Here is a 26,102-nt window from a genome sequence, read left to right as displayed (position 1 = left end):
GAATTAAAACTGAATATCTCTGAATATATTCCAATACACAATCAGATCAACTGAATACTTAAAAATCTCCGCCACCTCCCCCCTCCCAAATCTTTTAAATTCTCTATTTTCACCTTAAATTTGCAGAGGGGGGGGGAAGACCTCAGAAAACAAAAACCTTCATTAGGTGTTTAAAACAGTAAGAAATTTAGTAAAATTAAATATTGTTTCTATTGCACTCCCTTTATACCATCTGCCCCTCAAAATACACTGACACAGGAATTCTCACCATAAATGCAACCCTATGCTACAGAACAAAAGCAAACCTCAGTATATGAATACTCTAGACCATCCAAATAGTAACAGATTTCTGAGACCCCTTCCATCACTAGCACCTCTAATTCTAAGAGGCATTTTCCACACTCAGGAGCCTGGTTTGAGGGCACTCACTGCCTTACCTGATAAATATCTAAAGCCTGCATTGCATATTTCACAAGTTTTATGTAAATCTGAGTCTCTTTGGGCTGCAACTGCTTGTTGGGAATGAACTGAGCTTCTGGAAAAGAGAGCACAATAAGTTAATGTGAATAAAACCCACTCTATGAAAAACATCATTTGTCGAAATGATTCAAGAGCACAATTACCACCAGGCGCTTTGCACGACGTTATGCCCCACGTGATTGTCTTGACGCCACAGACCAAGGTTTTTACCAAACTCCGGCAATCCGTGACTTGGAATGTCTGCTTGTCTTCCTTGTCCTTTTCTCCTTGCTTCTCAAAGGGAGGCACGGGGGCTGGCGTCACAGGGGTGGCAGGGGTGGGGGGTGGGGGTGGGGCCGGGGCAGGGGCGGGAACGGGGGCTGGGGAAGGGGCAGGGCCGGGAGCTGCGGGGGCCGCAGGCACCCCCGGCAGAGCTGCTTCCACGGCTCCGAGTTCCGACTGAGGCTTGCACTTCTTAAAAATGGCAGAGAGCTGGTACCTCGCAATGGTGTGGAATTTGAGAACAAAAACCTGTCAGGAAGAGAAAGTGGAGGGGAGACAAAAATCATTCCTCTTCAATAGGCCAACAACCCTTCCAGAAGACAGAAAAAAACTCTCTCTGAAACCACCTGCTGAAGTTGGTGCTTTTCCCCCACAGGTACTACAGCAAGTGTCACCATCTCCACTTCACCCGTGGAGAAGCAGCTCAGGAGAGCTGGGTGACTGGCCTGATGAGCAGGGCCTGGATGCGACCGGGGACTGCTCCGGGATCCACACTATCTACCCCTGACCCAGGCACCCTGGGTATCTCTCCAGAGAAGTTCACAGATAAGGTAGCACTTGGCTAGGCGGTGTCCCAGAAAACACCTCTCCTGATTACTCGCCAGGAACTATGCTAAGAGCTCACGTGCTGCCCTACTCATCTCAAACAACAACCCTAGGAAGCAGACACTGTGACTGTCCCTGGTTAGAAGACAGGCAGACCAGCATCTGGCAGGTCAAGCATCTCGCCCAAGGATCCTTGGCTAGTTGATGGGGTAGTGGGGGTTTGAACCCAGGTGGTCTAAACACCCAGGACCAAGCTGGCAACTGGGCGGCCCGTGAACTGCCAGCAAAGCGCTCATGTGAGTGGAGCGCCGTGCGGTGAAGACGCAGAGGGAACCGGTACCTCCAGCATCCGCATCAGCACGTCCCGCCCATTGCCGCTCTCCTGCTCGCTCTTGGAGCGGATGCAGTCCACCAGGTTGAGCAGGAGCTTGCAGGACATGGTCTGGATGCTGCTGGGCAGGGACTCGTCATCAATATTCTTGGCGAAGAGCTGGACGGCGAGGGAGAGGTCACTGAGGGGCAGGTGCTGACGGACGTGGTGCACAAGGTCGGCCAGCGTGCTGTAGGCGAGGGGCCTGCGGGCAGAGACCTCTGCTAGTTTGCATCTCAGCGGCCTCACCCGCCTCGGCTGTGGGCCACCATCTCCACCACTACCTGCGCCCCAGGAACACCCCCAGTGGGATGGCTCATCTGGGGCACGCTTTATAGGGTCCCAGTTTCCCCCCCGTTACTTCCTCCCAGCTACATGATTAGAAGGCTCAGGCCTTGTCTTTTTGCTTAAATCTTTACTTTCTAAATTAAAAAGGTTAACTTTGTGCACATCATGTTTATACCAGCACATCTAGTTAACCCGAGCAGAAGTAACTACCAGCTTGATTGTGCACTAAATGGGTTCTGCTGCTCAAAGCTGAACAGCCTCTGTCAAATAACACTTATATACCATATATTTTATTGAGCTGCAACAGTAGTGTTCAGGCCACCCAGCACTTTCACTCACTGAACGTCTGGACACCTGCCATGTGCCGGACACTGCGCCCAGCACCAGGGATGCCAGTGACCCCAGTAAATAGAGCTCCTGTCCTCAGGAAGCTTATTTCCGGGGCGGGGGAGAACACACGGGTAAAGAAATCAACCGTGCAAGTTGCTAGGTGCTGCAGGAGATGTGAAAAGGCACCAGGAGAAAAACTGGTGGGGGCCAGAGAAAGCCCCTCCGAGGTGACATCGGCTCTGTGACCTCAGCCAGGGACATTTCCATCTGGAGGAAACTGGCAGGTCAAGGCCCTGATTGGGAACTGCCTGGGGGAGCCGAGGAGCCGCAGAGGCCTGCGTGGCCGCAGCAGGTCAGGCAGAGAGAGCAGAGTCAAACCCCGCGGGGGCCGCATGCCATGGTCAAGAGTCTGGGTTTTGTCTAAGGGCGACTGACAGAAACCACTGGAGGGTTTCAATCTAACATCCATTCAGGCGGGTTCAACCCCAAGTTATAAAGAATGTCTTACTCGATATTTTACAACAGTGTTTTATATAGAAAACACAGTGAACCGTCTACACCATATTCAGAATATTCTGCGTATTTTTCATACGATCAATCACACCCCCCTTGTTAGAACCAAAAAATGACTAATGTTGATCCATTTTACATTGTGAAAGATGATTAAATGTTAATTCTTTCCTTTAGAAATAATAAGCATGATCACAACTATATTTATTTTATAAAATGCATGAGAAATAAAGACTAGGAGGGAACAGTTCAAAATATTAGCCACGTTAGTTGATCTCCTTATGGAGAACCAAAGTTTTCTCTCCTTTCTTCTTAGTAGGTTATCAAATACTCTTTTTTTAATAAAAAGGTGCATTTACTACTTAGAAAGCAAAACCACTAACACTAGTCAGATAGTTCTACCTACAATTTAAATCAAGACAACTACTCCGATTAAGCCAAGGCACTAGAAGCAAACTAAGGCGTTTCCGAAACTTCCCGCAATTCTAAATCCAATGGGAGAAGAAAAGGCCCAACAGTCCACGCTCATTGAAATGCTAAGGAAGTGTCAGGATCCACGGTCCCTGGCACTGAATAGACCAGATATCACGGGTTCAACATCATACCTGAGAGTCTCTCGAGCAGTATATCCTGAGCCAATTAGTATGGATTCATCAAACAGCTTGTCCATGCAAGGAATGAACTCTGGAACACAAACATCCATTGCATACATCACCAACCAAACCAGGTGTGTGTAAGTCACTTAATAGTACTTTCACAGGAGCCAGCTTGTACCAACAAGCAATCCAGATGTGGGGCAGCATGGGGAACATGAAGGCACACGAGCTACATTAGTCTAAGACGCTGGCTGTGCTGGGCCACACCAGCCACGTGTCACAGAGACGCGGTCAGGATCACATTCAGTGTCAGAGAATAAACTAAGAAACCGTGAGCCTCGTATCGCTGGAGGGGAACTCGCCCCCAATGCTTCAAGGGAGGTGCTGTCCACTGTCCTTAAAAGCTGGCATGATCCACCCAAGGGGACAGTATTCCCTAAAGGCCCCTTTATTCACTGCCCTGAAGTCATCCTTCTTCAAGACTGTAAGGTTAGTCATTATGGAGAAATAAGGATACTTCTCCATAGGAATTACAAAGGTCTAGGACATCCTAGTGTTCTCACAGGCATGGGTCCCAAGTTAGGGGTCCCAGGCAGAGCCACCACCAAACCTCCCCCCGCTCCTCTGCAGGCTGAGGCCCTCTCAGGGTGGAACAGCTGGTCCCCACTCAGGGACAACCAGCGTTTCTGAGGTTGCGCACACAGAGTGGCAAACAGTAGAGCAAACAGTACATTCTTTGCCAGCAAATAGCTACTGAGGATCAAAGATACAAGACACATGCACACTGGAGAGATGCCTCCTACAGCCAGGCAGCACAGGAAGAAAAACAAGAGAAGCCACAAGTAGTCCCTGAGGTCGGAGGAGGGGACGTGCCCCGCTACCCATGGCGAGGTGGCCAGGAGGAAGGAGGCACAAAGGAAAGATGCAAAGGGCTGAGACCCCACATGCCGGAGGGCCGGCTGCGGAGATGAGTGATGCGTGCAGAGAAGAAATTAAGTTGCACGGCACTGGCTTCCAGATCACATTCAAGACCCAGAATCAGGGGCTTCCTTGGTGGCGCAGTGGTTGAGGGTCCGCCGGTTTGTGACCCGGTCTGGGGGGATCCCACATGCCGCGGAGCGGCTGGGCCCGTGAGCCGTGGCCGCTAAGCCTGCACGTCCGGAGCCTGTGCTCCGCAACAGGAGAGGCCACAACAGTGAGGGGGCCCACGCAAAAAAAAAAAAAAAAAAGACCCAGAATCAGATTTTCTAGGGAAACAGATAAATCTGTTAAACAGTCAGGTTTTTCCAAACTACTGCTCCTCAGGATTAGCACAAATGGGTGACCGTCTGATATCATTTTGGATGCCAACAAAGGAATGTTTTCACTAACATTTGGTAGTGGATGTATAAATTTTAAATATACGCATGCATGTTTTGTATTTATAATATGGCTAACATTTAACATGATTCTTTATAGGTTTCTTTCAATGAAAACTTCTTGAGATGTCATGATGTTACCTGTTTAAGTCTGGGAACCACTACGGGCTTCAAAATAAAGTATCTTGTTTAAAAAAAAAAAAGCAACAGCAGCCTTTAAAAGCTGAATTCAACCAGCCTAACACGATCTAACCTTGGAGAGTAGCATCTGGGATATCTGTCAATCTTTGTAGCGTTAACAAGACTGAAACCAAGCTTTATGGTCTCAAAAGAGGGCCTGGTCGTGTGTGACGGATCAGAGGTTATCTGATAATCATGAGAAGGGTTTTTAACCTGTCAGCACTTCAACAAGGAGAAATCTCCTGCTCCGCAGCTCCCCAATGCACCTCCAAAGTTCTTATTATTCCAATGGCAGGAATACCGAAAATTAATCTGACAATGGTGCTCCAGACACAACTCAGTCACTTCAGTAAATAGATTTTAAAACATCCCATTTAAAACTCTTCCATCATTTTCACAACATAGAGAAAGAAAACACTGTTTTCTTCTCACCTTTTAAAGATTGCTGGCTGTGAGTCAGAAAGCAAATGGCTATTTGCAATGTCAAAAGACAGGCAGTCAGAAGGCAGAGAAGTACTAAGAGATACCCAGATCATAAACTGTGCTAAGGAAATTATCATATTAATTATGAAACTGTTGAGAAGACAAAGGGAGAACCCTGGTGGCAGGCAAAAAAGATGGGCAGAGAGAGAGAGAGAGCAAGAGAGAGAGAGAGAGAGAGAGAGAGAAGGAAGGAGGGATGGGCAGGCAGAGAGAGGGGGAGGTAGAGAGGCAGATGAAGGAGAAAAAATACACCTAAAATAGCAATAAAGAAAGGACACACAGAGCCAAAATACTGAGCGAGCTGCAGGCTCAGCACACAATGGACTGCCAGCAGCAGGCCCACATTCAGACAGGCGAGTGGCCAGAGGCAAGACAGACGTACGGTTTCGCAGCTCGGTAGTGAGGATGTGCTTCGCGGCAATCAGAAGCTCCTTTCTGAGGTGCGCAGTTTCTGCTGGACAATTTGAAAGTAGCTGTAACATTCCTTTTACCATTTGCTGAGAGTACTTAGTCACCAACTCCTGTAAAAAAAAAAAAAGGAAAACAACACAGTTATACTGATAGGCGGTTGTTAAGAAAAACCCAAGTTTTATAAACTTTTAAAAAATTCAGTAAGAGTAAGCTTGGCTCAAAGGACCTTCAGAAAGTAATAGGCCTAACACACAAGTACTATCTGAAAAGTCTTAGCAGTTTGTGTGTACAATGCCACCCCGGAAGGAGGGGCAGCCACATGGAGCAGTTTCTTTTACATCATGGGATCATGGAGGCCTTCCTGTATTTTCTGTATTTTCCCAACTTTCAACAGTGAATATGTATTGCTTCCCTGTTAGAGGGAAGGAGGAAGAAATAAATATTGAAGTTAAAAAACAAAACTATTTACTGAGTCGTCCCATTGATGTAAGTTGTGAATGACACCAAAGACATCTTTAATCAGCTCAGAATGAGCTCCAGTCACAACTGCCTTTTGAGGTGTTTCAGGAAGCTATTCACAATAACTCAAGGTGACTAAAATATCAAGGGGTATCTAATTCAGATTTTTTTTTTTTTTTTTACAAATGTTCCATTTTCTTAATGTTAAGTTATCATTATCGAGATAAACACATTAAAAAGGGAGGGGGGAGAAGGCTACAAATGTTTTCAAAGGTAGTTTAGAATAAAAACAATTTGACACACACATTTTCATTTTTACTTTCCTGAAATAAAATCTTTAAAAAAATGATCAATTATAATTCCATTGCTCTAGAATAGATCAGGACTAAATTTATTCCATACTTTAGAATAACCACCTCTATACAAGAGTTTTATTCAAAAAAACTGTAAGACTAATGAGAGATAAGGTATCAATTTTTTCCTTCAAGTTCTTATGATTTAAGTAAGAAGAGACCACAGCTCCAAGTGGGAAAAACAAAAACAAAAATAAAACTACTCTACAGGTTCCTCAAAAAAGCCTCCAAAACCTCTTTATCAGTTTTACTTGATAATGCCATTTTTTGAAGTTCCAATCTCTCCCAGATAATTTGCTATAACACACAACTTCCAATAACAGCAAAAGTCAATAAACCTCATACATCCACATAAAAATCTGTGTGCAAATATTTATGGCTTTATTAAGCCAAAAATGAAACAGGCAAGTCTATAAAGACAGGAAATACTTTAGTGGTTGCCAGGGGCTGGTGGGTCAGAGAAGAATGGGAAGTCACCGCTCATTGGTACGGATTTCTTTTTCGGGAGAAAAAATTGTTCTAAAATTGAATAGTGATTATGGTTGTACAAATCTGTGAATAAACTAAAAACCATTGAACTATACACTTTAAAAGGGTGAATTTTATGGTATATGAATTATATCTTGATAAAATGCTTTAAAAAAATTGGAAATGATCCAAGTGTTCATCAGCTGATGAATGGATAAACACCATGATTACACCCATACAACAGAATACACCACTATGGCCTGAACTGTGTATCCCCCCAAATTTCATATGTTGAAGCCCTAACCCCCATTGTGACTGTATCTGGAGATAAGAGTCTTTAGGAGGTAATTCAGGTTGAATGAGATCATAGGTGGGGCTCTCGTCCAGTAGGACTGTGGCCTTATAAAAGAAGAGAAGGAGATCTCTCTGTCCCCCTCACCACCATGGGAGGACACAAAAAGAAGGTGGCCACCTTCAACCCAGGAAGAAAGGACTCCCCAGAAACCAAATCCTGCTGGAACCTTGATCTTGGATTTTCCAGGCTCCAGAGCTGTGAGAAAATAAATTTTGGCTGTTTACACCTAGTCTATGGTATTTTGTTATGGCAGCCTGAGCAGACTAAGACAACTAACCACGAATAAAAAGTAACAAGTCACCAATAAAATAACAAGGATGAATCTCAGCATTACTGCTAAGTGAAAGAAGCCAGACTCAAAAGGTTACAAATACTGTCCACCAAGTGATTAATCTCTATGACATTCTGGAAAAGGCAAGAGACAGAAAACAAATCAATGCTTGCCAGGGACTGGAGGTGGGAGGAGGAAATTGACTACAAACGTATAAAAGGAATTTTTTGAATGATGGAAATGTTCTGTACTTTGATGTACTGGTGGTTAGGTATGCATTTGTACTGTACACATTTGTCAATCAGTGAACTGTACACCTACACAAGGTGAATTTTACTGCATGTAAATTATATCTCAGTAAACCTGACTTAAAACAAAAGTCAATGAACTTACCTGGTAAATTCTGATGATGTAAGCTAAAAATGACAACGTTTTGATCTGAGCAGCAATGAAATCAGCATATAACTCCTTGTTGTAAAGCTTATGTTGCCTAATGAGATATTAACAAAATTAACAATATTAGCTCTCAACTCTTTCGGTGATGTTACTATTAATTAAAAGCCTATAGTAATTACTAAGCCCAAAAGGTTGATTTCTACACAGCAGCAACAGTAAACGTGCCTACACTTTTATGCAGTTCCGACTAACTTAAAGGCCTTCAAGGCATGAAGCAGGCAGATCTCCAGGCCGCTGGGCAGCAGCCACAATCTGAATCCCCACAGCCAAGGCGAGACTGACCTGCTTCCCCAGAAGACAGCACGAGGGCACCTGTCTGACCAGTGGAGGACCCCTGCTGTGGCCACAGAGGCTGTTAGGGCTGATTCACCCTCAGCTCTTGCTCTCAAGTGACTTAGAGCCAGACAGGCCACAAGTCAAGAGAGCAAGTGACAAAGATCTTAGGAGGAATGCTGTGAGGCTGGGGAAAAAGCTTCACTGGGAGGCTTCAAGGATGAACGAGTCCGTGATTAAGGGTGATGGGTGAGGAAGAACGAAGGGGGTAAACAGCTTCCTAGCCCTCGTGCTGAGAGGAACAGCAAGAACAAAGGCTTGAAGGTGAGAGAGCCTGGAATATCCCAAAGCTGTAATTGAGGACAGTAATGCCTAATGATAGTTCTAAATTTACAAGACACCAAAGACTGAGACATGTCACCCATCATCGAAATACAACTTCAGAAAGCCAAAAATACATATAAGTTTAACCAAAATTTTATCACTCAAAATTTTCTTGTCTTACAAATGACGACAGCAAGTACATTTTTACTTGGATTAAAGAACTATGGTAGTCAGCTACATCACTGACCAAAGAAATCTCACCTGGCTTGTGCAGATACCTGAATTGCAATGGTATTCATGATCAAGGGCACAAATTCAGCAACAACATTGTGGATATTCAGTTTGTAGAGCTAAAAGCAAACATATCAGATTGTCATGCTTTGACACTCTGCTTATAGCAAAATAATTTGGCATACCAAAGAAACTGTGATGAGATTCATTAGTTAGCACATGTGTATCATACACATCTATTTGCCACAGAAAATTAGGTGTAAACTTTGTTGTAAAATAGGAAGCCCAAAACCCAAGAAGCTACTAAGCAATATGCATACCTGATACATTAAAACAACAATAATGGGCAATTCTGCCAACACTTTCAAAGAAAGAGATCCTCTTGGAATGATGGAATGCTGCAAGAGAGGAACAGGAGGACTGAGGTTATCCCCGTGGCACTTAGAATAGCCCTAATCAGTGTGCCACTACTGCACATCACCCCACTGAAATAAAGGCAAGGGAAAATACTGACACGTCTTCATAATTATCTGTGATGAAATAAACTATTTTGAAAACAAAGTACATAGAACTGTTATTTAATATAAAGGTTTTCATATTTTACAATGTCATACCTGTAGTAAAAACCTCAGGAAAATTTGTCAAAACTTAAGAGATTCAAATCACAGGAGAAATTAAAAAAAATTTTTTAATCTATTATCTTGCTTACTTGCAAGAACAACAGCAAGAAGTACAAGTTTACCTAGTTTTATTCATAGGTATTTATAAACAGGAAAAATGCTTACAATAAATATAAGAAAAAAATAGTCTTAACATATAAAAACTCAAACAAGTAAGGAAAATGTCAGACTCAAAATACAAATGGGTGATAAATGGATAGGAACAGACAAGCAAAAAAAGAAACACAAAGACTGATAAACAGAAAACAAGTTTCTAATTCAGGAAGAACAAAGGAATGAAAGCTTCATTCAAAATGTAATTTCCTGTTTATCCTAGCTCAAAGTGAAACATTCTGCAAAACCATTTCAGTAAAACAAATACAGATGATAGTCTTGATTCAATCATAAAAATACAGTCATGGTAAATGCTCATACATGTTCCCTACGTGGCAAATACTACAAATCTAATGCATCAGCTGCAGACAGTACCAGCGTTACCTTCACAAAACTCCACGAGACTGATTTTTCAGATGAGAGGGAAAATAAGGTCAGAACAACGGTTCGTGAACTTTCCTACAGTCAAAAAATGCAAGTGGTAGAGCTGTAACATCATCCCAGAACTTCTGTCCGCAGAGCCCACACCGTCAGGCACTGAACTACAAATTTATATGTAGCTTAAAGGGACTTCACTAATGTTGAAGCTAAGGACAGAACGGAGGCCCCCTTGCCGGGTCAGCTGCTCTTTCTGGTTCTGGATTCCACCACGATGTTATCTTTGTATATTTGGTGAGCAACAGCTCACATGCATACCTGCAGAGCACAATCAGCGACACTCTCTCGCACGCGCACACACGTTTGTTTGCTTATTCTAAATCCCTCCATGTGTTTAAGAAAAAAACAAAAAACTTAAGTGGTCTAAAAAGTCAATACCTCATTTTTCCTCTACCAAGGGCAGGAGATGTGGATAAAAGCAAAGCAAAAAGCAAAACAACTGAAATGCTTACTGTTCTCGTCTCACTGTCCTCACGCTCAGGATTGACTTTCACAGCAATCGTTGTGATCATTCCAACCATTTCTGGGGGGGGGACTGTGTTCTCGGGGATCACCTGAGGGTTCTCAAAGTAGCGGTTCTACAGAAAAAAAAAAAAACAGAAGTCATTTACACCTGACGTGTGGTGAAGAAATCGAATGTCCTACCCTTTTATACTGCACCAACCCCACAGTACTTGGTGTTCTTTTTTTCCAGGACTATGAAGATAACATGACAGACACACCCGCCACCTCCAACAACAGAAAACAAACTTGCCTGCTGTATTTTCCATTTTTTCCTGGCTGATAAAAGATGAAATGTATGTCATGTTATATTACCACCTCAGTGAGGCGGGGAGGATGTAACCCATCTCTCCAGTGATAAGAAACTAGGAGCTGATCCCTACTGAATTAACTTTCCACATAGTCTCCTAAATAGAGGTCAAGTATGGAACAGAAAAAAAGTACAGAAAACATTTTAAAAGGCCAGGACCTCACTGGCATCCTTAGTTCTCAATGAAATTTGGGCTTCATGTTAAAAAAGACAGCTTCGTATGAAAAGCAGCTCTTCTTTGATCAAAATGGTAGTTGACACAATGATAACTAGGTAACTCAGAACGCAACTTAAGTTTTATACACTATTAGCAGGTTAAAATCCTTAAAAAACCAAAAAGTCAATTTTACCATGTGTTAATTCAAAAAAAATTTAAGCTTAAAAAAAAAATTGAAAATAGAAACTCTGAAACATAAACACATTTATGCACAATGATTTTTACCAAAGCATTATTTGTGACAGTAATGAATTGAAAATGGGGGAAACCAGCAATAGGGAGATGGTCAAGGTACATGCATATGACAGAAAATTATCGGTCGCTAAAAATTATGACTGCCACAGAAGAGTCTTGAAGGACATTCCCTTCTGTAACAGTGATTCCTTCCAGTAAATGAGAGCATGGTAGGGAGGAGCCTTTCCTCCTCCATTCCACACACTTTTATATGGGTGGCACTGCCTGGAAACAGTTTTTTCAATACAGGAAAAAATTTTCAAGATACAGAAAAATGCTGAAAGTATACACCACTCCCCCAAAAAGCTTCAAGAATATGAGGGCAACCATCTCTACAAAGCACAAAGTTAAACTCGAAACAAAACACCAACATCAATGGTTGCTTATAAGTGAAAGAATAATTATGGATGATTTTCCTTTTTTGCAAAATTTCTACAATAAGAATATATTGCTTTTACGTCAAAAATACAGTATTTAATCTAAACAATGAAACGAAAAGAACTCTTTTTCTAAGGGCTAATTTATCAACCTAGATTTTAACCATCACTAAATATTCCCCATTGTAAAATTAGCATCCCTCCAATTATTCCTTCAACCCTTTGGAATGAGGAAGTAATAAATATAAACAGTAAATTCAAATAATATTAAAAACAGCATACCACTACTTTTGGAAGCTCCTTGTAAATCTGTTTCACAAAATCCAAAAAATGATGAATCTAAAAAAGAAATAGACAGTATTAGGAAGCTATTTATAAACAGAAAATGCTTACAATAAATAAGAAAAACATCAATAGTTTCCATATGTAAGAACTCACAAAACAGGCAAGAAAAATGTCAGACTCAAGATACAAATAGGCAATGAATGTGAACACACACAAAGACTGATAAACAGAAAACAAGTGTTCTAATTCAGGAAGAGCAATGGAATGAAAATGATAATAAATGTCACTTTTTGCCTTTCAAAAAGTAATAGCACACCATGCTGGAGGGAGTGCAAATAAGGAGACACCCCCCCCCCCCCAACCATACTATACTATACTACTAAAGGAAGCTTAAACTGCTGAAGCCTTTCTGGAAACCAATGTAACAGTATGTATCAGAAGCATTAAACATTAACACCTTTGATCTGGTAATTCTACTTCTATAAACCCAGTCTACAAAATAATTTGAATTGTAAACAGATATTCAGTTTTAGTCATAAAATAAAAATTTTGAAATACCCTAAATATCCAAGAATATAAAAGAATATTATATATCCATTAAAAATTAACTTTACAAAACATTTTTTATCATTGGGAAAACGCTTACATATAATGTGAAGGGAAACAATCAGGATATGAAATGTCATCCACAGTAGTATTGTGATTATGTAAACATACAAATACATAAGGTGGGAAAAAGGAAAAGAAATCACCAAGACATTAAATATTGTTTTCAAGATGGAAGGAATTCTATTTCATCTTTCAATTTCCAAATAATCTACAACAGGCATTTACCAAGGTTATCATCAGAAAAGATAGTATCTTAATTATGGCTAACAGACTGTTTAATGCTGACTCTGCAGATGCCAATCACTGTGCTAAGAACTTTTTTTTTTTTTTTTTTTGCAGTACACAGGCCTCTCACTGCTGTGGCATCTCCCATTGCAGAGCACAGGCTCCGGACGTGCAGGCTCAGCGGCCATGGCTCACGGGCCCAGCCACTCCACGGCATGTGGGATCTTCCCGGACCGGGGCACGAACCCATGTCCCTTGCATCGGCAGGCGGACTCTCAACCACTGAACCACCAGGGAAGCCCAAGAACTTTAACTTTTATATTTAATTATCTAAGCAATCTTTGAGGATATACTGTGATTGTCCCCATTTTACAGAAAAGGCTCCAAAAGGCTCAGAGCTTACCCATTGTCACACAGCTACTCAACTGCACACTGAGATTCAAACCCAGCTCTGACTTCAGAACCCACATCTGAACCCTTGTATAAAAGCCATTGGAGCCTTGGGGCATCTCAGACTTGTAAGTACCAGAACCACCCGAAGAGCCCTGCCTGTTTGGCTGGTTAACACATTTCAAATACTGAACAAATTCAGCAAAATATTCATGTACACATTCAGAAAAGAGTCACTGTTTAACCCACAAAGAATTTCCCCCAACTTAGGCGATATTTTTTATGACTGAAAGCAGCATATGTTCTGTCAACTCTAAAAGAGGGTAAAAAAAATCACACAGAAGCAATTTGTCAGCACAGTTTATAAATGCTATCAAGATAAACACTTACTTCTTGGGTGATGGGTGGCCTGAACTGTTTGTGTAGTTCAATAATTATTCTTAGACAAATAAGAACATTCTCTTCATTTTCCGTCTTAAAAAAAAAAGCATTTAAAAAGTTATACTTCTGAAAACTTATTTTAATCTAAAGACTATTTTCTAAGTATTTTCTGCATATACACCCTCCATCAACCAACTTAGATTTGGTTTGTAGAAAATTCATAAACCCACAGAACACAGCTGTCCCAGAGAGGAAGCTTTTGCAGTCTTTGGTGGACTGTCTGAAGTATAGCCCGCCAGTAGGTCCTGTGAGAGTAACACTCAGACAAATGAGTAACTGGCAATTAAGGCAAGCCACACTACGAAGCAAGGTCTCAATGGCCCAGCAGACACGTTTCATTGTTTGAAAATATTGCCAAAAGAGCAATGAGTGAGCAGCCGCCATGCACTGGGCCCTGTGCTAACACTTTACACTGTCTGCATGGGGGTGCCTTCCACATCTTACTACGAGGAAGCGAAGGCTGGGGGCAGGAAAGAATGGGGCTGACATGACAGAGCTAAAACATGGCAGAGCCAGGATCTGAACTCAACTCAGTCCCTCTACAGAGCTCATCTTTCCAAGGGGCCCAGAAACATGACAGAATTCTAAACACACCAAGACTAAGGACAACACGAAAACAATTTCAGAGGTTAGCTTAACAGGTACCAAATGGATTAACCCCAAGAATTTGAGCAACTCTTTGACTACTATGCATCTACTGCGCCTGACACACAAACATAGAGGCACAAAGCCAATGACCCCTGTACTTGGAGTCTGTTGACCACCACCCACTTTCAGATTCCCACTATGTCTAGTCAATCCCTCAGTGACTCAAAAAAAAAGATTTTCATTTAATAATCTTTCTTAGTAATCTGGTTGGCAAAGTGGAAGAAAATGGACATTAAAAAAATTTCTACTCATGTGAATCAGAACTTTAGTGAAAAAGTTGTACAATGCAGGATTTTACAGTAAGAAAATCATTAAAAGTTTTGAATGTGGCTAGATAAAAATTCTCAAAAGTTACCTCCAGAAAGCGAAACATAACAGACAAAACATTTTTTGTATGAGGACGAAGATGTTCATTGGTTGGTATTCTATGAATTATTTCAAGAACGAGCTTCCGCAGTTGCTGTTGAAGAGAAACAAAAATGTAAATATGAAATCCTTCCAAGAGTTCCAAGGTAATTATTTGGCATCCTAGAAGTGTCACACAGCTGTACCCAGCACTGGTAACCACCATACAATAAGATGGAGCCCATATTAGAAATGGTTCTGTAAATTATTTAAATGTAATCCAAAGCATGTACTGCAAACCAGTATTTTCAGTATTTCTAAAATTGTGTACCAAATCAAGTAAGCCAAATTTTCCAGTATTGCCAGGAGGAGGACACTAATGTGTGCATGTGGGGTGAATTTAAGATGAAAAGAGCAAACCACCAAGTGAACTTCATTTGCAGTCTCCCTTCATAACCTCTGTTTAGCTTCTCTGACGTGCTCTCCAATTACCTCGGGCCTAAGGACTAATTACATCATAAGCTGTGCTAAGCTTTCATGATTTTGTCTATAGAACTGACAACTAAAAAAGTAGGTCAAATAGGCAGATCTTGAACTGGTACCACATAAAAGTGCTTTGTTTAGCAATTAACTTTCACTAGTACTATGGTAATTTTTAAAGTTATTTTTAAGGGATACATGCTGAAATATTTATGGAAAAAAAGTTATGATGGGACTGTTTTAAAATAATCAAGGCGAAGAGCGGGGAGGCAAAGAGTTGGTGGGGGTATAGATAAAACAAAACTGGCCAGAGTTACAAGAACTGAAAATAGTAAGATCAGAGCTGGGCAACAGGTATGGGAAGGGTCATGAAACTGTTGCTCCCTCCTATATATACACATGAATTTGGCTATAATACATAGCATATGCACACGTCACTCGTCAGCAAATGTGAAGAATTTAAATTGTGAAAGAGATGGTTATGAGGAAATAAAACCAAGATATTTAGCTGAGGAGGCAATGGCCTTGGACAAAGTTATCCTTATATGACAAAATTTCTTTTGTTTTTAAGGGGAACCATAAGTTTTTTGAGTTGTTTTCATTCTTAAGTGCTTGCACTCCTACAGCAGGACATTTTTTTCTCATTATATTTTTGAACAGGTTACCTGGGCTGGTTTCTCCTGAAGGAACTGAACTTCTCCATCTTGAAGAAATGTAAGAAATCGAGGGATGATGTGCTCCAGGAACGTAGAATATTGAGGAGATGAAGTGACATTCTAATTATGCAAAAATAAAAGAAAACCCCATAAAGGTTTGTGCACATATTCAAATTCACATATTATAATAACCTCAAAAGGAAAAAATTGTAGCAGAGCTGATAGTAATTTTTAATACTTTCAGATGCTTTAGTGATAACATAGTTTTAAAGAAGTTAAGATGATTGCTGCTTCTGATATCCAATTAGAGAGAACTAAACGCTAAAATTTACTGGTAAACCTAGAAATACTCGCACTGTGGAGAATGTTCACCTAACTAAGGGAACTGAACAATGGGGCATGACTGACCGGATGGAACCAATAGCAGAGACCACCTTCCCGAAGAAGTGATGCTGACACTAAAACCTAAAAGGCCAGCAGGAGTTAAGCACGGGAGAAATTGGGAAAGGTTCTAAGGAAAGCACATGCAAAGGCACAAAATGACAAGAAAGGCTGAGTGTAAAAGGTACATATTGAACTTTTTCTAGTTCAATATGGCAGGGATGGGAGTATAAGAGGAAGGAATTTAAACTTTTATTATCATGAGTCTGAGAAGCTGGTGAGTCAAGGCATCTGGGCAGCTAAATGTGTCTGGAGCTCCAGACACTGATCTGGGAGGAAGATAGAGACATGGGGTTGTCTATTACCTGAGGAGTCTATAAAGAAGGAAATACAGGCAAAAACCAGAAAAGAGTGCGCTGCCACAGGAGCAAAGAAAGAACCGCCATTCTTGGGATGCGCACCTGAGCACTGGTCTCCCACGGCCAACCCGGAGCTCAATTCCAGGGGCCCCGTGCCCACAGCACGCTGTGTGTCAAGAGGCACTCCTAGGAGCCAGACAGCACCTCACCAGCCCCTCCCCAAGCCGACTGCGAATCCACTGGGGACAAGAACTGTATTTGTCACCTTTCAACCCCAAAGTGTAAGACTTTTTACGAAACACCCACATTCAAGGATTGAAGGAAAACAGGGGTAAGAGTCATGATGGAACATTATCAAGGTTATCAAGAAATCAAGCTCATCTGCACGTCAGCCCATACCATCCAGATTCCACAGGCTTCAAACATCTAAGTTTCAAATTTCTCCCATAGGAAAGATTCAACAAGGTGCCCAGTTATTCTGCCAGTATTTCAACTTAGCCCCTGGCTTTTTGATCCATACGAATGCTTCCTGTGACTTCTAACTTCAACATTTCTTTATTTTCTGCCCTGGGAAATGGCCCATGCGATATTTACTTAGCCTGGAATCTTATCCCTAAGTGGTTAATGAAATGAATTTCTAAGATTCCTTAAACCACTGGGAATTCTTAATTTCACTTAAATATTTTGTTCTGGGATAACAGTGGTGGTAATTTAGAATTACCTACTGGTGGTCATTCTAGTATTTCATTCGTCGAAGGACTCAGTCATCTGAATTTCATTTAAGGTAAATGCCTATCAGATTTCAAAAGGCACTATTTGGAAAAGCCCCAAGTGTTATTACTTTGCTAACTTTTAATTCTGTTAATTTAATCAATGCATCTGAGACCAAAGCCAGGAACTAACTTGCTAACTGCCAGACCCTAAACAGGAGAGAAAGGGTTGAGACACTTAATTGAAAGAGCCCCACACCCACACTCAGAGGATCACAGGCAGTTCCACAATTTCAGCCTCTCAAATAAACTTTAAGGGCTGTGGCTCTCTCCTAGCAGTTCTTCCAATAAAATGCAGAATGCAGGCCTTTCCTGTTCTACCGCCCACCTCTTTTTTTTTGCTTTATTTATTTATTTTTCAACAATTTGCACTAACAGCTTGGGTGGAAGAGAAAGCTCTTTAGCTCAATCTCTAAATATCTCAGGATTTTTTTCCACCTCAGTTCAAGGCAACATATCCTGGAAAACATCTATTTAAATCAAAACAAAAAAAACAAAAAATTCCCTCAGCAAACAAAAATACCATCCATTACTATAGAGAGTAGGGTATCTAATTCGATCCCACGAACATTTATTTAATGTTTAGTGATTCAAATGACCATGACAGAGGCTAGGAAACATTTTATCTATTGTTCTTAATCATATTAACTCTGAGAAAGGTTTTATCATAGCCACATTAAAAGAAAAGCGAGTTTCTCTTCGGCCTTTGAGACTAACTGGCACCAGACTAACCATAAAGTAGGACAAAATATGAGAGAACAGTTTCAGGTGCTGGACCAGAGGCAGTGCAAGACCATGATCTCTAGAAGAAGGGGAACTCACCAACTGTGCCCCACCTCGGCTCTCTGCCTGGGAACGGTTTCCCAACCAGGCTCAGCAGGCTGGAGCCCAAGGAAAGCATGATGGTCCTGCTGAGCTGAGGCGCAAATAGCTGCAGTGCTATTTGCAACAGCTGAAGTGGCCGGAATCTGCAGGGCAAAGCCCCAGAGAAAAAGGAACTACAGAAGGGGGTGTGGATGGTCTCCTGTGAGTCCTTGACTGAGGACTGGGCTGTACTTATAGGTAAGGGAAGGTAAGACTACCTGAGGCTTACCAGCGAGTGGACACTTGAGGACTGAGAAATGAAGAAAGACATCAGAGGTTTAGCAATGTCAGAGGATGTTGGGGGTCCAGCCTCGACACAGTGCAAAGACCTTAACACCTTGATAGCACCTCATACATTCAGCTGAGGAAGGACCATGCCCCAGAGTAAGGCCTAGTTTAGCCCCATCCCCAAAAAAATCTAAAATCAACCTCTGATGAGATCCACAGAAAGATGGGGTTTGGAGGTTGAATCCTACAAAGTCAGAGGGACTTGGGAAACCCCTCGGGATTCCCAGAGATCCTCTCTACCATGGCATAAAACCAAGCCTACACAAGTTCAGTGAGATCAGCCAGCACCTGAACTGCTGACTATAGTGAAAATAGCAACACTCTTCCAAGGGAGATAACAGAATCTAGGGTCCTTACATTTCACACACAATGTCTGGTGTACAATCAAAAACTACCAGACATGCAAGGAAGCCAGATAACGTGACCTGTAGTCAATAAAAATCCACCTTTATAGAGGATTGTATGTAGCAAAGACTTCAAAGCAGTTATTATAAATACGTTCAAAGAATAAAAGGAAAACATGGTCTCAATAAATGAAGATGGGGAATCTCTACAGAGAAGTGGCATCTAAAGAAGAACCAAATGGAAATTCTAGAACTGAAAGTACAATAACCAAAATTTTAAAACAAAAATACAAATAAACTGAAATTTAAAAATAACATCCCAGCAGATACGGAGATGACAGAAAAACAGTGAATCTGAAGGCAGATCAGAGAACAAAGAGAAAAAAGACTGAAGAAAAATGAACAGAATCTGAGGGACCTATGGGTCAATATAAAATCGTAGAATGTAAGAGCCAGAAGAGAGAAACTGTTTGATCAAAGTTGCAGAAGTTATAAACAGGAGAGCCAAAACTGCCACCCAGCTCTCATTCCCATACCATCCATTACCTAGCATAACAAATCCACAACAAAAGTTTGAGTGTATCCTGAAAGCATATGCCTAAAAGGGTTACCATAGTTGAAAATGAAAAAAACGTCAAGGGGATCCCGTGGTGGCGCAGTGGTTAAGGATCCACCTGCCAATGCAGGGGACACGGGTTCGAGCCCTGGTCCGGGAAGATCCCACATGTCACAGAGCAGCTAAGCCCACGCGTCACAACTCCTGAGCCTGCGCTCTAGAGCCCGCGAGCCACAGCTACTGAAGCCCGCGCACCTAGAGCCCATGCTCCGCAACGAGAAGCCACTGCAACGAGAAGCCTGCGCACCGCAATAAAGAGTAGCCCCTGCTCGCCACAACTAGAGGAAGCCCGCATGCAGCAACGAAGACCCAACGCAGCCAAAAATAAATTAATTAAAATAAATAAATTAAAAAAGAAAAGAAAAAAAGGTCAAATAACCAAAACAAAAGCAATATTCCTCAACACTGTTCAGCAGTCACTATCACCAGTGTGAAGAAACTGGACAACACTGTACAAATTTCAATTTTGAAATACAACAAATTACATTAACAAAGATAATTTTTAAGTTACTAGTAAAAAGACTGACAGGGAAGCTGTAGGAAAGCACATGTGAATACATATCACAAAATGAAAAGCTCATACCTCAAAATTTAAAGCTTTATAAAATATAATATAAAATAAAATATAAAGCTCATACCTCAAAATTTTCACTAACTTCTTGCATCATTTTTAACTTTGTTTCATCAGCTGTAAATGGCAAAACAAACCATCAGATTAATTGAGAAATTATGTTAAGAATGTTCCTAAAATTACTGGATTTAATAATTTAAGAGAAGCAATCAGATCTTATCAGTTTGACTGTCATGGTCTAAAAGCAGGCACATAACTAGTTCCCTACAACCAGTCACACTCACTCGTACTCCCAAACATACACGTGCATCCACAGACAAGGACACAGATACACACATACGCGCACCCACACGCGTGCCTCTTTGGGGCTCCAGCCAGAAATGCTCATCACTTTGCTTCTCCACGAGGTAGAGAAAGGGGAAATTAAGATAAAAGTTAATGTGACTACTCATCTCAACGTGCACATCATTTGAACTGAGATGAAGGAATCACATCAACACATTTCTTAATGACGAAAAGCATCAACTCACGTGTATTTACATCCGTGAGAGCTGCCACAAACTGAAGGTATTTTTTCATCAGAGTGGTTTGGTCAACCACCGTGGCCCCTTGTGTTGCAACAAACGCCATTTTTCTTTTGAGCTAGTTTGTTTCTCAAGAGAAAAGTATTATAACCATGAGTTTGCCCAGCCTACAAAAAGAAGCATATGATTAACCAACTTACTGAGGGCACAGGTTCATGATCGCTAGGAAAATCTTACCTAAATGCCTCTGTTAATCTAAATAGTTTTCCATTAATTCAGAAAACAACACTGCTCCCTCTGCTTTTTTGAAAATAAAAGTTACTTAAGTCCATACTGTCTATTAATTTCTAAACAAGATTTTTATACACAGATGCTTTTCTTTCCTATGGTATGTCCGTCTTTCCCTAGGCTAGGGGCCAGCAAACTCTCTGTAAAGAGCCAGAGAGTAAATATTTCAGGCTCTGTGGTCTGTCCCAACTCCTGAGCTCTGCTGGAGGCACAAAATAGCCACAGACAACTTGTAAGCGAACGACCATGGCTGTAATCCATAAATCTTTATTTACAGACACTGAAATTTGAATTTCATTTGAGTTGTATCATGAAACATTATTCCTCTTTTGATTTTTTTCCCCCAACCGTTAAAAAAATGTAAAAACCATTCTTAGTTTTCGTGCTGTATAAAAACAGCCACCTGGCTGGATTTGGTCTGCTGACTGTAGTTGAACCACCTGTGCATTAGGTGAGGGGTTCTCAAACTTCACTGTGCACTAAAATCAGGTGCCAAAGGTAGACTCCCAAGGACCATCCAGAGACCTCGGTTCAGGGAGGCGTCCAGGAAGCTGTAAATTTTGCTTGCATCTGACATACAACAGGCTAAATGCTTCAAAAAGCACCTCAGTGAGTTGGAAACAGGTGTGGATGACCACAATTTGAGAACTGCAGCTCCAGGCTGAAAAACAGGAGACTTGGTCTCTATTTTAAGAGCCCTCTTAAGAGAACCTAGTGAAATTGCTCTTACCCATCCTCCCCGCGAATGTAACAGTCACATTTCACTCTACATTAAGGAGCAGTTTCATGACTTGCTTTTCTTCTTTCTTCAACAAACACACCATTAACTCTTCTGCAGGCCTTTCAACGGCCCTGCCTACCAGATACGCTCCCTTGCAGCTCACACTCCTGCCCCAAGCAATGGGGACACCCTGACGCCACAGATCCTCTTCCGCCCGCCCTCTCGAGACACCAAAAGCAGAGAGGGTGCCTGCCGCTGTTCCCGCGCAGCCCGCCGGCTCCGGGGGCAGGAAAAGTCACTAACGAAACCAACCGGAGGGATTCTGTCAGCCCCGCTGGATGACCCGATTTCTGCTTCCTCTTCACCTCCCATCACCGAGACCCAAGACTCAGGGTCAAGGCCACTCCCTACCTAAGAAACTTCGGGTGGGTCGTGCCCAAACTTTTTAAAGGTTTGGATCCACTTCTTCACCGAAGGCGTCAACCCCCCATTTTCCGAGACCCCGAGAGGCCAGGCTCCGCTATCCGCTGGGCCGGGGGGTTGGGGGCCCCGAGGGAAGACGTCCCATCCAGCCTCCAAGCTGGAGAGAAGCTCCAAGACCCCAGAAGCCAAGGGTCCGGGCCTGGCTTCGGTCCCGCCCCCGCGTCCCGGCCCAGGTTGTGGGGGCCGGAGCCGGTGCCCCGCCCGCTCCCGGCAAACGGCGCCGCCGCGCCGCCCCGCCCCGCCGCGCCAGGCCTGAGGCGGCGGCGCCGGGCCAGAGGGGGAGCTGTCGACGCCGGTACCTTCGCTCTGCGCGCCGGGCCAGGCGAGCCAGGTGCCTGCGTGGAGGCCGAGAGGGGCCAGGGCAACAGGAGGCGCCTCCGGGGGGACGGGGCCCCAACCCCACACTCTATCTCCCCGGCCTCAAACAGCCCTCGGCTTCCCTCCTTTTGTCACCCTCTCCGGACACCCAACGCCCGCCTCCTGGGCCGGGCTACGGCGGGCGCCGAGGGTCAATTCCCGCGCCACTAGCCTTCCGCCTCCCGGCGATCCCCGGCCAGCCCAGGCAGCAGCGGCGGCGGTTTGAGAGCCGCCGCCGGCCCCCGCCACCCGGACTGGGCCCCGATGGGGGGCGGAGGGACCCCGGGTTGCTCGGAGCCTCTCTCCATCGCTATGCGCTTCCCTCCATCGCTCCGCTGACCGCGGCGCCGCAGAGGCCTCCCCACGCCCGGGCCCCGCCGCACCCGTTGGGGCCGCCGCGCGCACCTCCCGAGGCCGTTCCGCCGCCGTACCGCGCCTGCCCACACTTACCCCGACATCGGCGGCCGGCTTCCTGCAGCCCCAGCCCGCGACCCCACCTAAGCCCTCTCAGCAGCCGCCGCTGTCGCGCCGCAGCACGCAGTCCCGCCCCCGCTTAAAGCGGCCGCGCCCGCCGCCGGAGGAATAGGCCCCGGCGCGCCGCCTCCAAGTGGGTGCGGCCTGGGCGGGCGGCGGGAGTGGGGAGAGGCGTCACGCCCGGGTGCGCCTGCCTGGCCCTTTAAACCTCTGTCCGCGTGGGCGGGGCCGCAGGCCGGGAGGGAGGGGCAGGCAGTGACATGCGTCTTTGGTTCGGCTCTTTCTGCCCTAAGTATCCTCGCAGAAGCCAGGAGGCTGGAGAGGGACGCTTGGGGGCTGCTGCGGGGCGGTGGGCACCCGCGGGGCTTCCTTAGCAGACGGCGGACGGGCCCGGGAAGAGGCCACCCCTGAGCTGAACGTGGCATGCTGGGCGGGGTTTTCTCCCCAGCTTGAGCCCTGGGGTCCTTCTTAGCCCGGGGAGGGGGAGGAGGTAAGGAGGGTCTTTGGGAAGGCGAAGGCTGCAGACAGACGGAGACCCTGTAAGCAAAGGAGAGCTCAGGTGTTCTGCCTGGAAGAGGCCGGCTTGGTCATTTGTTGCAGCTGCATCACTCCGAGGCTAGACCGCAGTGGACCGCTTTTCAGCGCCTACGCGACAGGGCAGGTGCCTTGGCTCAGAGCAATGATGAGAGGGAGGGGAAAGTGGGGCCCGGATGCCCAAATGAGGTGATGGATGGACCAGGAGGCCCTGTTAGGCCTCACCTGCAGACTCCATCTATGAGACTGGTTGAATGATGAGCTGTTTCTGGAAACACGTGGTAATCATGGTAAATGGACAGAGCATGAAAGTGATAACCTGACCTACCTCCAGCCCCTCCAGGACCTGGCTCCACCTCCTGCCCCTTCCTGACAGTACTTACCCATTGCTCGCCCCGCACCGCACCACTGCCACCCCATCATCACTAACTCACCAGAATCTTTGTTTTCCCTTCTCAGACAGATATATTTCACACCTGGTAATAAATAGAGCTTGCAATTCCTACAAGATACGTTCAGAGACATGCTCCTTGCTTTTGTTTAATGTTGCCACTCAAGAACAAGCCTCAGCTGAAGCGCTGAGATTGTAAGTGGATATATATAGTGCCACTTATTTCTGCCGCAGGAGAAATATAGTGGGTCAGAACACTCCTTCCCCCATGGAAGAAGTTGCCCACCTGCAAGCAAAATCCTCTTTGCTCCTACCACCGCCAACCCCAAAATTTAGGAGGTCCAAAATTGGGTAAAGTTGAAAAATCTAAGGGCTGGAACCAATGTGCCATCCGAGGTTATTTAATATTGTTGGGGGAGGGGTCGAGAAAAAAAGCAGCAGTACACAAATCCTTTGATAAGTTTCCGTTTAATTGCATGTGATAAAGACCTACAGTTGGGGGGGCGGGGAGGTTAACATTCGTGAAATTCACATGCTTTCCCATGGCCTTAGCTTCTCCTACGAAAGTACCCATCATGCTGCTACGATTTTTGCCTGTTTTCTTGTCTATCTCCTGAATTAGATGTTGGGGACACTGTCAACTTCATCTCTATCAGATAAATGAGATCATGCACCTCCTCTGCTTAAAACCCTCCAAAGACTTTTCAACTTATCCTCAATCCCTGGGCCTGTGCACCTCCCAGCCTCATTTTTCATGTTCCAGCCACAATGGCCTTGCTGTGCCTCCTGCCCACCTAGGACCTTTGTAGCTAATTCTCCTGTCTGGAATGTTCTTCCCTGAGAGGCACAAAGCTGGCTCCTTGTCATCCCGGATAAGCTCAGATGTCACCTCCTCAGAGAGGCCTTTTTAAGGCCCAATATAAGAAAACCATTGCCTGCCACCCCCCACCACTAGCTCTCATAATACTGGAATTTTCCTTAGAATCAGAAATTATATTTACTCATTTATCATCTTTTTCCCTCCTAGACAGAAAGCTCCTTTTCTTTCTTTTTTTTTTTTAATATTTATTTATTTGGCCGTGCCGGGTCTTAGTTGCAGCACGCTGTATCTTCGTTGCCGCGTGCGGGATCTTTAGTTGCAGCATGCAGGATCTAGTTCCCTGACCAGGGATTGAACCCGGGCCCCCTGCATTGGGAATGCAGAGTCTTAACCACTGGACCACGAGGGCAGTCCCTCTGTCTTTCTTTACCAATGTATTCCTTTTGCCCATTGGGTGTTGTCTTAGTCTGCTCAGGCTGCCATTATAAAGTACCACAGCCTGGGTGGCTTACCCAACAGAAATTTATTTCTCATAGTTCCGGAGACTGGGAAGTTCAAGATCGAGGTGCCACCAAGGTAGGTTTCATTCTGAGGCCTCTTCTCTTGGCTTATAGGTGGCATCATCTCACTATGTGCTCACATGACCTCTCTGTGCTCTCTCAAGAGAGAGATCTCTGGTGTCTGTTCCTCTTCTTATAAGGACACCAGTCCTATTGGATTCGGGCCCCACCCTTATGACCTCATTTAGCCTTAATTACCCCTTTAGAGGTGCTGTCTCCAAATACAGTCACTTTGGGGATTATGCCTTAACATATGGATTTCTCAAGGGACACAATTCGGCCCATAAACAAATGTTTGGTAATCATACTGTATGAACCCATAGGATAGGAACAGCTGGAACACTAAAAAGAATACAGGGAGCCTCAAAATATTCACTCTGGTGGGCACGAGCAGTCTGCACAAGTGGTCTCTGCATGGAGTGGTTCAGGGCATGAGGCCTCAGTCTGACCTTCTGAGAGCCACCAAGAGGCCGTCCTCCCTCCCCTGTCCCCTGCTGTGCTGGAGTCCCTGCTTACCTTTGCCTCACCTGTTGGGCTTCTTGGAGGCTGGCCCTAAGGGCTCCACCCCTATGAAGAACCTTTCCCCCGTGATGAATTAACAAATCCTCCCTAGGTCTCTTGTGGGTTTCAACAGGGTGACTGGGTGTCCTGTGGTTGAAAAATTCCAGCAGAAAATCCGGTAAAGCTGAGATCTAGGCCTGGAGCCATGGTAAATTCAACAAAGAGATCACCCTGAACTCCCTTTTGCCTACTTCAAACTACCATAGAATTTAACCCCCAAAGCCTCTCCAGAGCTGATCGGGGGTGATTGTTATCAGCTCAGTG

The 26,102-nt window shown here is 44.1% G+C and overlaps 1 protein-coding gene across 6 annotated transcripts in view; it reads right to left on the bottom strand.

Annotated features, from left to right (window-relative positions):
• TRRAP (transformation/transcription domain associated protein) overlaps positions 1–23,000 on the bottom strand; it is a 110,993-nt gene extending 87,993 nt beyond the window's left edge. For 3 of the 6 annotated variants that reach the window (XM_082857875.1, XM_082857880.1, XM_082857879.1), the window contains exons 1-16: positions 21,668–21,754; positions 20,656–20,816; positions 20,193–20,242; positions 15,942–16,052; positions 14,807–14,911; positions 13,753–13,836; positions 12,136–12,192; positions 10,667–10,792; positions 9,324–9,401; positions 9,034–9,122; positions 8,113–8,209; positions 5,785–5,923; positions 3,391–3,469; positions 1,628–1,862; positions 624–990; positions 438–535 (exon numbers count right to left, since the gene is read on the bottom strand). In XM_082857875.1, the coding sequence (XP_082714001.1) occupies positions 438–535; positions 624–990; positions 1,628–1,862; positions 3,391–3,469; positions 5,785–5,923; positions 8,113–8,209; positions 9,034–9,122; positions 9,324–9,401; positions 10,667–10,792; positions 12,136–12,192; positions 13,753–13,836; positions 14,807–14,911; positions 15,942–16,052; positions 20,193–20,242; positions 20,656–20,755 (1,815 nt within the window). In that variant the 5' untranslated portion in view covers positions 20,756–20,816; positions 21,668–21,754. Of the gene's footprint in view, positions 1–437; positions 536–623; positions 991–1,627; positions 1,863–3,390; positions 3,470–5,784; positions 5,924–8,112; positions 8,210–9,033; positions 9,123–9,323; positions 9,402–10,666; positions 10,793–12,135; positions 12,193–13,752; positions 13,837–14,806; positions 14,912–15,941; positions 16,053–20,192; positions 20,243–20,655; positions 21,309–21,667; positions 21,755–22,440; positions 22,578–22,948 lie in introns of those variants that run through there. The other 3 variants (XM_082857877.1, XM_082857878.1, XM_082857876.1) reach the window with 3 other exon arrangements.
• Positions 23,001–26,102: the final 3,102 nt, after the last annotated feature.

The sequence above is a fragment of the Leucopleurus acutus genome (genome assembly GCF_964270905.1).
Source record: "Leucopleurus acutus genome assembly, chromosome: 16".
NCBI lineage: Eukaryota > Metazoa > Chordata > Mammalia > Artiodactyla > Delphinidae > Leucopleurus > Leucopleurus acutus.
The sequence above is the reverse complement of the archived record's forward strand: the minus strand, read 5'-3'. Positions and strand labels throughout refer to the sequence as shown.